Source organism: Oncorhynchus clarkii, chromosome 3 (genome assembly GCF_045791955.1).
Source record: "Oncorhynchus clarkii lewisi isolate Uvic-CL-2024 chromosome 3, UVic_Ocla_1.0, whole genome shotgun sequence".
In the NCBI taxonomy this organism is placed as follows: Eukaryota; Metazoa; Chordata; class Actinopteri; order Salmoniformes; family Salmonidae; genus Oncorhynchus; species Oncorhynchus clarkii.
This window is the reverse complement of record NC_092149.1, coordinates 3,091,084-3,104,361: the sequence shown is the minus strand read 5'-3', so window position 1 is coordinate 3,104,361 and position 13,278 is coordinate 3,091,084. Positions and strand designations below refer to the sequence as shown.

Sequence of the window (13,278 nt, the reverse complement as noted above, 5' to 3'; positions counted from 1 at the left end):
AGGGTGCTTTAGGAGTAGCGAGTGATCCCAGGGTGCTTTAGGAGTCGTGAGTGATCCCATGGTGCTTTAGGAGTAGTGAGTGATCCCAGGGTGCTTTAGGAGTAGTGAGTGATCCCAGGGTGCTTTAAGAGTAGTGAGTGATCCCAGGGTGCTTTAGGAGTAGTGAGTGATCCCAGGGTGCTTTAGGAGTAGTGAGTGATCCCAGGGTGCTTTAAGAGTAGTGAGTGATCCCAGGGTGCTTTAGGAGTAGTGAGTGATCCCAGGGTGCTTTAAGAGTAGTGAGTGATCCCAGGGTGCTTTAGGGGTAGTGAGTGATCCCAGGGTGCTTTAGGAGTCGTGAGTGATCCTAGGGTGCTTTAGGAGTAGTGAGTGATCCCAGGGTGCTTTAGGAGTAGTGAGTGATCCCAGGGTGCTTTAGGAGTCGTGAGTGATCCCAGGGTGCTTTAGGAGTCGTGAGTGATCCCAGGGTGCTTTAGGAGTCGTGAGTGATCCCAGGGTGCTATAGGAGTAGTGAGTGATCCCAGGGTGCTTTAGGAGTAGTGAGTGATCCCAGGGTGCTTTAGGAGTCGTGAGTGATCCCAGGGTGCTTTGTGAGTAGTGAGTGATCCCAGGGTGCTTTGTGAGTCGTGAGTGATCCCAGGGTGCTTTATGAGTCGTGAGTGATCCCAGGGTGCTTTAGGAGTCGTGAGTGATCCCAGGGTGCTTTAGGAGTCGTGAGTGATCCCAGGGTGCTTTATGAGTCGTGAGTGATCCCAGGGTGCTTTAGGAGTCGTGAGTGATCCCAGGGTGCTTTAGGAGTCGTGAGTGATCCCAGGGTGCTTTAGGAGTCGTGAGTGATCCCAGGGTGCTTTAGGAGTGGTGCTTTAGGAGTCGTGAGTGATCCCAGGGTGCGTGAGTGATCCCAGGGTGCTTTAGGAGTCGTGAGTGATCCCAGGGTGCTTTAGTGAGTGATCCCAGGGTGCTGAGTGAGGGTGCTTTAGGAGTAGTGAGTGAGTGCTTTAGGAGTCGTGAGTGATCCCAGGGTGCTTTAGGAGTCGTGAGTGATCCCAGGGTGCGTGAGTGATTTAGGAGTCGTGAGTGATCCCAGGGTGCTTTAGTGAGTCGTGAGTGATCCCAGGGTGCTTTAGGAGTCGTGAGTGATCCCAGGGTGCTTTAGGAGTCGTGAGTGATCCCAGGGTGTGAGTCGTGAGTGATCCCAGGGTGCTTTAGGAGTCGTGAGTGATCCCAGGGTGCTTTAGGAGTCGTGAGTGATCCCAGGGTGCTTTAGGAGTCGTGAGTGATCCCAGGGTGCTTTAGGAGTCGTGAGTGATCCCAGGGTGCTTTAGGAGTCGTGAGTGATCCCAGGGTGCTTTAGGAGTCGTGAGTGATCCCAGGGTGCTTTAGGAGTCGTGAGTGATCCCAGGGTGCTTTAGGAGTCGTGAGTGATCCCAGGGTGCTTTAGGAGTCGTGAGTGATCCCAGGGTGACTTCAATGGGTGTTTTCTCCATTCTGATTTGTTTTATACTCTTCATTTAAACAGACTATTCCTCCCAGCTCCAGGCTGCGGTCTGCAGAGTGATCAGTCCTCACCATGGTAACTAATGAGCGTATTATCAGGCTGGGGAATTGTTTGGAGAGGACTGTCATCCTGTAGAACAGCTCATAGTCGATACAGAAACCGAGAGAGAAGAGGACCATGGGAAATCACAGAGGATGACACATGGTATTGTGAGTAGTGATGTCAGATTTTAGAAGGGTTATTATCTTCATTAAATTCAAAGATTTGGTGTTGGTATATTTAACATCTCTCTGGGAAAATGTCTTGCTGGACTGAAGACATGTGACCCTGAGAAACACACCTGACGTTTGTCCAGGAATGATGCATGTAGGAGGGAAGGTTTGATGACAGGGTTGTGATGACAGGGTTGTGATGGAGAGAGGTGTGAAGGAGAGAGGTGTGAATGAGAGGGGTGTGAATGAGAGGGGTGTGAATGAGAGGGGTGTGAAGGAGGGGGGTGTGATGGAGAGGGGTGTGAAAGAGAGGGGTATGGAGAGAGAGAGGGGTGTGAAGGAGAGAGAAGGAGAGGGGTGTGAAGGAGAGAGAAGGAGAGGGGTGTGAAGGAGAGGGGTGTGAAGGAGAGAGAAGGAGAGGGGTGTGAAGGAGAGAGAAGGAGAGGGGTGTGAAGGAGAGAGAAGGAGAGGGGTGTGAAGGAGAGAGAAGGAGAGGGGTGTGAAGGAGAGAGAAGGAGAGGTGTGTGAAGGAGAGAGATGGAGAGGGGTGTGAAGGAGAGAGATGGAGAGGGGTGTGAAGGAGAGAGGAGAGGGGTGTGAAGGAGAGAGATGGAGAGGGGTGTGATGGAGAGGGGTGTGATGGAGAGAGATATAGAGTGGTGTGAAGGAGAGAGAAGGAGAGTGGTGTGAAGGAGAGAGAAGGAGAGGGGTGTGAAGGAGAGAGGTGTGAAGGAGAGAGAAGGAGAGGGGTGTGAAGGAGAGGGGTGTGAAGGAGAGGGGTGTGAAGGAGAGGGGTGTGAAGGAGAGAGAAGGAGAGGGGTGTGAAGGAGAGAGAAGGAGAGGGGTGTGAAGGAGAGAGAAGGAGAGGGGTGTGAAGGAGAGAGAAGGAGAGGGGTGTGAAGGAGAGAGAAGGAGAGGGGTGTGAAGGAGAGAGAAGGAGAGGGGTGTGAAGGAGAGAGATGGAGGGGGGTGTGAAGGAGAGAGATGGAGAGGGGTGTGAAGGAGAGAGATGGAGAGAGATGGAGAGGGGTGTGATGGAGAGAGATGGAGAGGGGTGTGATGGAGAGAGATGGAGAGGGGTGTGATGGAGGGGGGTGTGAAGGAGAGAGATGGAGAGGGGTGTGAAGGAGAGAGATGGAGAGGGGTGTGAAGGAGAGAGATGGAGAGGGGTGTGAAGGAGAGAGATGGAGGGGGCGTGAAAGAGGATCTGTAAGCTGCAAGAGTGATGTCATAGACTGGCCTTACTGACAGTTTAACGTGGAAGGACTTGGAGAGAACACATGGAAAACTGCATCAGGTGTTTCCACATGTTAACCACCAGTAACGACTACAGGTACTTATAGACCTATTCCCCACTTCTCTTCAGGCTGCTGCTACGGCAATGGAGGCTGTAGTATTAGAATGGATGCTGTAGTATTAGAATGGATGCCGTAGTATTAATGGATGCTGTAGTATTTTAATGGATGCTGTAGTATTAGAATGGAGGCTGTAGTATTAATGGATGCTGTAGTATTAGAATGGATGCTGTAGTGTTACAATGGATGCTGTAGTGTTAGAATGGATGCTGTAGTGTTAGAATGGATGCTGTAGTATTAGAATGGATGCTGTAGTATTACAATGGATGCTGTAGTATTACAATGGATGCTGTAGTATTAATGGATGCTGTAGTATTAATGGATGCTGTAGTATTAATGGATGCTGTAGTATTAATGGATGCTGTAGTGTTACAATGGATGCTGTAGTATTAATGGATGCTGTAGTATTAATGGATGCTGTAGTATTAATGGATGCTGTAGTGTTACAATGGATGCTGTAGTATTAATGGATGCTGTAGTGTTACAATGGATGCTGTAGTATTAATGGATGCTGTAGTGTTACAATGGATGCTGTAGTATTAATGGATGCTGTAGTATTAATGGATGCTGTAGTATTAATGGATGCTGTAGTGTTACAATGGATGCTGTAGTATTACAATGGATGCTGTAGCATTAATGGATGCTGTAGTGTTAGAATGGATGCTGTAGTGTTAGAATGGATGCTGTAGCATTAATGGATGCTGTAGTGTTACAATGGATGCTGTAGTATTAATGGATGCTGTAGTGTTACAATGGATGCTGTAGTATTAATGGATGCTGTAGTATTACAATGGATGCTGTAGTATTACAATGGATGCTGTAGCATTAATGGATGCTGTAGTGTTAGAATGGATGCTGTAGTGTTAGAATGGATGCTGTAGCATTAATGGATGCTGTAGTATTTCAATGGATGCTGTAGTATTTCAATGGATGCTGTAGTGTTAGAATGGATGCTGTAGTGTTAGAATGGATGCTGAATGGATGCTGTAGTGTTAGAATGGATGCTGTAGTGTTAGAATGGATGCTGAATGGATGCTGTAGTGTTAGAATGGATGCTGTAGTGTTACAATGGATGCTGTAGTAATACAATGGATGCTGTAGTGTTAGAATGGATGCTGTAGTGTTAGAATGGATGCTGTAGTGTTAGAATGGATGCTGTAGTGTTAGAATGGATGCTGTAGTATTACAATGGATGCTGTAGTATTAATGGATGCTGTAGTGTTAGAATGGGTGCTGTAGTATTAGAATGGATGCTGTAGTGTTAGAATGGATGCTGTAGTGTTAGAATGGATGCTGTAGTATTACAATGGATGCTGTAGTATTAATGGATGCTGTAGTGTTAGAATGGATGCTGTAGTGTTACAATGGATGCTGTAGTGTTAGAATGGATGCTGTAGTATTACAATGGATGCTGTAGTATTAATGGATGCTGTAGTATTACAATGGATGCTGTAGTGTTACAATGGATGCTGTAGTGTTAGAATGGATGCTGTAGTATTTCAATGGATGCTGTAGTATTTTAATGGATGCTGTAGTATTAGAATGGATGCTGTGTTATTAGAATGGATGCTGTGGTATTAGAATGGATGCTGTGTTATTAGAATGGATGCTGTAGTATTACAATGGATGCTGTAGTATTAATGGATGCTGTAGTATTAATGGATGCTGTAGTGTTACAATGGATGCTGTAGTATTACAATGGATGCTGTAGTATTACAATGGATGCTGTAGTGTTAGAATGGATGCTGTAGTGTTAGAATGGATGCTGTAGTGTTAGAATGGATGCTGTAGTGTTAGAATGGATGCTGTAGTGTTACAATGGATGCTGTAGTGTTAGAATGGATGCTGTAGTGTTAGAATGGATGCTGTAGTATTTCAATGGATGCTGTAGTATTTTAATGGATGCTGTAGTATTAGAATGGATGCTGTGTTATTAGAATGGATGCTGTGGTATTAGAATGGATGCTGTGGTATTAATGGATGCTGTAGTATTAGAATGGATGCTGTGTTATTAGAATGGATGCTGTGGTATTAGAATGGATGCTGTGGTATTAATGGATGCTGTAGTATTAGAATGGATGCTGTAGTATTACTACCACTGTTACTCTTACTGCTACTACTACTATTATTACTACAACTACACTACTACTACTACCACTACTACGGAGTGTGGTGTCAGGAAAACAACCTCACACTCAACGTCAACAAAACTAAGGAGATGATTGTGGACTTCAGGAAACAGCAGAGGGAACACCCCCCTATCCACATCGATGGAACAGTAGTGGAGAGGGTAGCAAGTTTTAAGTTCCTCGGCATACACATCACAGACAAACTGAATTGGTCCACTCACACAGACAGCATTGTGAAGAAGGCGCAGCAGCGCCTCTTCAACCTCAGGAGGCTGAAGAAATTCGGCTTGTCACCAAAAGCACTCACAAACTTCTACAGATGCACAATCGAGAGCATCCTGGCGGGCTGTATCACCGCCTGGTATGGCAACTGCACCGCCCTCAACCGTAAGGCTCTCCAGAGGGTAGTGAGGTCTGCACAACGCATCACCGGGGGCAAACTACCTGCCCTCCAGGACACCTACACCACCCGATGTCACAGGAAGGCCATAAAGATCATCAAGGACATCAACCACCCGAGCCACTGCCTGTTCACCCCGCTATCATCCAGAAGGCGAGGTCAGTACAGGTGCATCAAAGCTGGGACCGAGAGACTGAAAAACAGCTGCTATCTCAAGGCCATCAGACTGTTAAACAGCCACCACTAACACTGAGTGGCTGCTGCCAACACACTGACACTGACTCAACTCCAGCCACTTTAATAATGGGAATTGATGGGAAATGATGTAAATATATCACTAGCCACTTTAAACAATGCTACCTTATATAAATGTTACTTACCCTACATTATTCATCTCATACGCATACGTATATACTGTACTCTATATCATCGACGGTATCCTTATGTAATACATGTATCACTAGCCACTTTATACTATACTATGCCACTTTGTTTACATACTCATCTCATTTGTACATACTGTACCCGATACCATCTACTGTATCTTGCCTATGCTGCTCTGTACCATCACTCATTCATATATCCTTATGTACATATTCTTTATCCCCTTACACTGTGTACAAGACAGTAGTTTGGAATTGTTAGTTAGATTACTTGTTATTACTGCATTGTCGGAACTAGAAGCACAAGCATTTCGCTACACTCGCATTAACATCTGCTAACCATGTGTATGTGACAAATAAAATTTGATTTGATTTGATTTTACTGTTACTACCACTACTACTACTGCTACTACTACTAGTATTACTACAACTACACTACTACTGCTACTATATATGATTTACTAAATATTAATATTATTATTAGTATATCTAACCAAGGACAGACAGAGGAAGAGACTGTAGGAATCTGCGACACGAGAGCTTCTCTCGGCGACGAGACTCTTAAATCTGGCTTCATAAGGAGTTGCTATGGTTACAGGAGATGGATCTAGTCTGTCCCAAAGGTAGAGGGAAACCTTAACCGTGAGATGAGCTCTCTGTATGGGATGTTATCAGCCACCTGGTGGTAAGGATCAACCAACCAGTCAACATCTCCTATTAGATCAGTAAATCAACGTGTCAATAGTTATGGTTTCATTGTATGACATACTTCACATTTAATGTGTTGATATGAGCTTTGGCGCACATAACAACAATGTCAGTCTATAGATCAGATTGTAATGGTGGCTCTGAGTCTATTGGGTTCACCTTCTTTCACCTTGCTTTGAGACTATTGGGTTCACCTTCTTTCACCTTCTTTCACCTTGCTTTGAGACCATCTCTGTGGTGTTCCTTAATGTCAGTCATCTCTGTGGTGTGCCTTAATGTCAGTCATCTCTGTGGTGTTCCTTAATGTCAGTCATCTCTGTGGTGTTCCTTAATGTCTGCCTTCTCTTTCAGTCATCTCTGTGGTGTTCCTTAATGTCTGCCTTCTCTTTCAGTCTTCTCTGTGGTGTGCCTTAATGTCTGTCATCTCTGTGGTGTTCCTTAATGTCAGTCATCTCTGTGGTGTTCCTTAATATCAGTCTTCTCTGTGGTGTTCCTTAATGTCAGTCATCTCTGTGGTGTGCCTTAATGTCAGTCATCTCTGTAGTGTTCCTTAATGTCAGTCTTCTCTGTGGTGTTCCTTAATGTCAGTCATCTCTGTGGTGTTCCTTAATGTCTGCCTTCTCTTTCAGTCTTCTCTGTGGTGTGCCTTAATGTCAGTCTTCTCTGTGGTGTGCCTTAATGTCTGTCATCTCTGTGGTGTTCCTTAATGTCAGTCATCTCTGTGGTGTTCCTTAATGTCAGTCTTCTCTGTGGTGTTCCTTAATGTCAGTCATCTCTGTGGTGTGCCTTAATGTCAGTCATCTCTGTAGTGTTCCTTAATGTCAGTCTTCTCTGTGGTGTTCCTTAATGTCAGTCATCTCTGTGGTGTTCCTTAATGTCTGCCTTCTCTTTCAGTCTTCTCTGTGGTGTGCCTTAATGTCAGTCTTCTCTGTGGTGTGCCTTAATGTCTGCCTTCTCTGTGGTGTGCCTTAATGTCTGCCTTCTCTGTGGTGTGCCTTAATGTCTGCCTTCTCTGTGGTGTGCCTTAATGTCTGCCTTCTCTGTGGTGTGCCTTAATGTCTGCCTTCTCTGTGGTGTGCCTTAATGTCTGCCTTCTCTGTGGTGTGCCTTAATGTCTGCCTTCTCTGTGGTGTGCCTTAATGTCTGCCTTCTCTGTGGTGTGCCTTAATGTCTGTCATCTCTGTGGTGTGCCTTAATGTCAGTCATCTCTGTGGTGTTCCTTAATGTCTGTCATCTCTGTGGTGTTCCTTAATGTCTGTCATCTCTGTGGTGTTCCTTAACGTCAGTCATCTCTGTGGTGTTCCTTAATGTCAGTCATCTCTGTGGTGTTCCTTAATGTCTGCCTTCTCTGTGGTGTTCCTTAGCCTTCTCTGTGGTGTTCCTTAATGTCAGTCATCTCTGTGGTGTTCCTTAATGTCAGTCATCTCTGTGGTGTTCCTTAATGTCAGTCATCTCTGTGGTGTTCCTTTATGTCAGTCATCTCTGTGGTGTGCCTTAATGTCTGCCTTCTCTTTCAGTCATCTCTGTGGTGTTCCTTAATGTCAGTCTTCTCTGTGGTGTTCCTTAATGTCAGTCATCTCTGTGGTGTTCCTTAATGTCAGTCATCTCTGTGGTGTGCCTTAATGTCTGCCTTCTCTTTCAGCCAGTGCGGTCATCTCTGTGGTGTTCCTTAAAGAGACGCTACGAGCCTCTGATATTGTTGGTAAGTTTGTACACACACACACACATCGCTAATCAAACCCCTCAGGACATAATCATTGTGGTGTTGATTTTATTTTGTATTTAACTAGGCAAGTCAGTTAAGAACAAATCCTTATTTTCAATGACGGCCTAGGAACAGTGGGTTAACTGCCTTGTTTTAGGGGCAGAACGACAGATTTGTGCCTTGTCAGCTCGGGGGTTCAATCTTGCAACCGTTCGGTTACTTGTCTAACGCCTCTAACCACCGCCCCATAAAGATGTGTGGTATGAGTTCCCACGTTACAAAACATTATGTCTGGTTGACGTCTAGGAGGAGAGAGGAGCTGGCTAGGTATGAGTTCCCACGTTACAAAACATTATGTCTGGTTGACGTCTAGGAGGAGAGAGGAGCTGGCTAGGTATGAGTTCCCACGTTACAAAACATTATGTCTGGTTGACGTCTAGGAGGAGAGAGGAGCTGGCTAGGTATGAGTTCCCACGTTACAAAACATTATGTCTGGTTGACGTCTAGGAGGAGAGAGGAGCTGGCTAGGTATGAGTTCCCACGTTACAAAACAGTTACTCCGTGCCGTATGATACTCAGGTGAATAGGATGGTCCAATACTCGTGTGAATCTCTTCCTGACCTACAGGTGGTGCACTAGCAGTGGTGGGAACCTATCTCCTGGTCACCTTTGCCCCCCACACCTCCACCCACATCACCGCCCACCTGGTCCAGAGATACGCTGTCAGCTGGCAGTTCCTGATTTACCTGGTATGTACCCTAACCCACACCTGGTATGTACCCCTGGTATGTACCCTAACCCACGCCTGGTATGTACCCCTGGTATGTACCCTAACCCACGCCTGGTATGTACCCCTGGTATGTACCCTGACCCACACCGGGTATGTACCCTGACCCACACCTGGTATGTACCCTAACCCACACCTGGTATGTACCCTGACCCACACTGGGTATGTACCCTGACCCACACCTGGTATGTACCCTGACCCACACCTGGTATGTACCCCTGGTATGTACCCTAACCCACATGGTATGTACCCCTGGTATGTACCCTAACCCACATCTTGTATGTACCCCAACCCACACCTGGTATGTACCCTAACCCACACCTGGTATGTACCCTAGCCCACATGTGGCATGTACCCTGACCCACTCCTGGTATGTACCCTAGCACACACCCGGTATGTACCCCTGGTATGTACCCTGACCCACACCTGGTATGTACCCTAACCCACATGTGGTATGTACCCCAACCCACATGTGGTATGTACCCTTACCCACTCCTGGTATGTACCCTTACCCACTCCTGGTATGTACCCTAGCACACACCCAGTATGTACCCCTGGTATGTACCCTAACCCACACCTGGTATGTACCCTAACCCACACCTGATATGTACGCCTGATATGTTCTCTAGCCCACACGTGGTATGTACCCTAACCCACCCCTTGTATGTACCCCTGGTATGTACTCCTTGCATGTACCCTAACCCACACCTGGTATGTACACCTGGTATGTACCCTAACCCACACCTGATATGTACGCCTGATATGTACCCTAGCCCACACGTGGTATGTACCCTTACCCACATCTGGTATGTACCCTAACCCACACCTGGTATGTACCCATGGTATGTACTCCTTGCATGTACCCTAACCCACACCTGGTATGTACACCTGGTATGTACCCTAACCCACACCTGGTATGTACCCCTGGTATGTACCTTAACCAACACCTGGTATGTACCCCGGGTATGTACGTCTGATATGTACCCTGACCCACATCTGGTATGTACCCCTTGTATGTACCCTAACCCACGCATGGTATGTACACCTGGTATGTACCCTAACCCACACCTTGTATGTACACCTGGTATGTACCCCGACCCACACCTGGTATGTACCCTAACCCACACCTGGTATGTACCCCTGGTATGTACTCCTGGTATGTACCCTAACCCACACCTGGTATGTACACCTGGTATGTACCCTAACATGGTTTTAGAGGACCTACTCTAAAGCCATCCAGATGATCAGGTGGTCGCCCAGCCAGACAGCGCCCAGTGGAGTTAATGCTGCCTGTCTGTCTTGTATATCAGGTCACACCCATATTCATCACATCCTGCTCCAGAATCTGTCTTATTTACTGAGCGAGGCCTCAATGTACTTAGACTGGAACAAGAGGGAGAGAGGGGAGAGAGAGGGCGGGAGGGAAGGTGACACATGTGTTGTGTCAACAGACTACAGCCATGGAAAGGGAGACCTTTTAACATGTTAGTCGCTGACAGTCCTGACGGATGATGTTTATAGCTATAGGTCCCAAATGGCACCCTATTCCCTATATAGAGTACTATTCCCTATATAGAGTACTATTCCCTATATAGAGTACCATTCCCTATATAGAGTACTATTAAACTATTCCCTATATAGAGTACCATTCCCTATATAGAGTACTATTAAACTATTCCCTATATAGAGTACTATTCCCTATATAGAGTACTATTCCCTATATAGAGTACTATTAAACTATTCCCTATATAGAGTACTATTCCCTATATAGAGTACTATTCCCTATATAGAGTACTATTAAACTATTCCCTATATAGAGTACTATTGAAAACTATTCCCTATATAGAGTACTATTGAAAACTATTCCCTATATAGAGTACTATTGAAAACTATTCCCTATATAGAGTACTATTGAAAACTATTCCCTTTATGGAGTACTATTCCCTATATGGAGTACTATTCCCTATATGGAGTACTATTCCCTATATGGAGTACTATTCCCTATATGGAGTACTATTCCCTATATGGAGTACTATTCCCTATATAGAGTACTATTCCCTATATAGAGTACTATTAAACTATTCCCTATATAGAGTACTATTGAAAACTATTCCCTATATAGAGTACTATTCCCTATATAGAGTACTATTAAACTATTCCCTATATAGAGTACTATTGAAAACTATTCCCTATATGGAGTACTATTCCCTATATAGAGTACTATTCCCTATATAGAGTACTATTAAACTATTCCCTATATAGAGTACTATTAAACTATTCCCTATATAGATTACTATTACACTATTCCCTATATAGAGTACTATTGAAAACTATTCCCTATATAGAGTACTATTCCCTATATAGAGTACTATTAAACTATTCCCTATATAGAGTACTATTGAAAACTATTCCCTATATGGAGTACTATTCCCTATATAGAGTACTATTCCCTATATAGAGTACTATTAAACTATTCCCTATATAGAGTACTATTAAACTATTCCCTATATAGATTACTATTACACTATTCCCTATATAGAGTACTATTGAAAACTATTCCCTATATAGAGTACTATTCCCTATATAGAGTACTATTAAACTATTCCCTATATAGAGTACTATTCCCTATATGGAGTACTATTCCCTATATGGAGTACTATTCCCTATATAGAGTACTATTAAACTATTCCCTATATAGAGTACTATTAAACTATTCCCTATATAGAGTACTATTAAACTATTCCCTATATAGAGTACTATTAAACTATTCCCTATATAGAGTACTATTAAACTATTCCCTATATAGAGTACTATTCCCTATATAGAGTACTATTCCCTATTTAGAGTACTATTCCCTATATAGAGTACTATTAAACTATTCCCTATATAGAGTACTATTAAACTATTCCCTATATAGAGTACTATTACACTATTCCCTATATAGAGTACTATAGAGTACTATTCCCTATATGGAGTACTATTCCCTATATTGAGTACTATTCCCTATATGGAGTACTATTCCCTATATGAAGTACTATTCCCTATATGGAGTACTATTCCCTATATAGAGTACTATTCCCTATATAGAGTACTATTCCCTATATAGAGTACTATTCCCTATATAGAGTACTATTCCCTATATAGAGTACTATTCCCTATATAGAGTACTATTAAACTATTCCCCTATATAGAGTACTATTAAACTATATAGAGTACTATTAAACTATATAGAGTACTATTAAACTATTCCCTATATAGAGTACTATTAAACTATATAGAGTACTATTAAACTATATAGAGTACTATTAAACTATATAGAGTACTATTAAACTATATAGAGTACTATTGAAAACACACACAGGATGCTGGAGTACTATTCCCTATATAGAGTACTATTCCCTATATAGAGTACTATTAAACTATATAGAGTACTATTGAAAACACACACAGGATGCTGGAGTACTATTCCCTATATAGAGTACTATTCCCTATATAGAGTACTATTAAACTATATAGAGTACTATTGAAAACACACACAGGATGCTGGAGTACTATTCCCTATATAGAGTACTATTCCCTATATAGAGTACTATTAAACTATATAGAGTACTATTAAACTATATAGAGTACTATTGAAAACACACACAGGATGCTGGAGTACTATTCCCTATATAGAGTACTATTCCCTATATAGAGTACTATTAAACTATATAGAGTACTATTAAACTATATAGAGTACTATTGAAAACACACACAGGATGCTGGAGTACTATTCCCTATATAGAGTACTATTAAACTATATAGAGTACTATTGAAAACACACACAGGATGCTGGAGTACTATTCCCTATATAGAGTACTATTAAACTATATAGAGTACTATTGAAAACACACACAGGATGCTGGAGTACTATTCCCTATATAGAGTACTATTCCCTATATAGAGTACTATTAAACTATATAGAGTACTATTGAAAACACACACAGGATGCTGGAGTACTATTCCCTATATAGAGTACTATTCCCTATATAGAGTACTATTCCCTATATAGAGTACTATTCCCTATATAGAGTACTATTAAACTATATAGAGTACTATTGA

General features: G+C 43.3%; 1 protein-coding gene across 3 annotated transcripts in view; it reads left to right on the top strand.

Moving 5' to 3' along the window:
* The window catches only part of LOC139386587 (NIPA-like protein 2), a 56,023-nt gene that overhangs the window by 28,336 nt on the left and 14,409 nt on the right, over positions 1 to 13,278 (top strand). For all 3 annotated transcript variants that reach the window (XM_071132259.1, XM_071132269.1, XM_071132279.1), the window contains exons 4-5: positions 8,328 to 8,387; positions 9,018 to 9,139. In XM_071132259.1, coding sequence (XP_070988360.1) covers positions 8,328 to 8,387; positions 9,018 to 9,139 — 182 coding nt within the window. The remainder of the gene's footprint in view (positions 1 to 8,327; positions 8,388 to 9,017; positions 9,140 to 13,278) is intronic.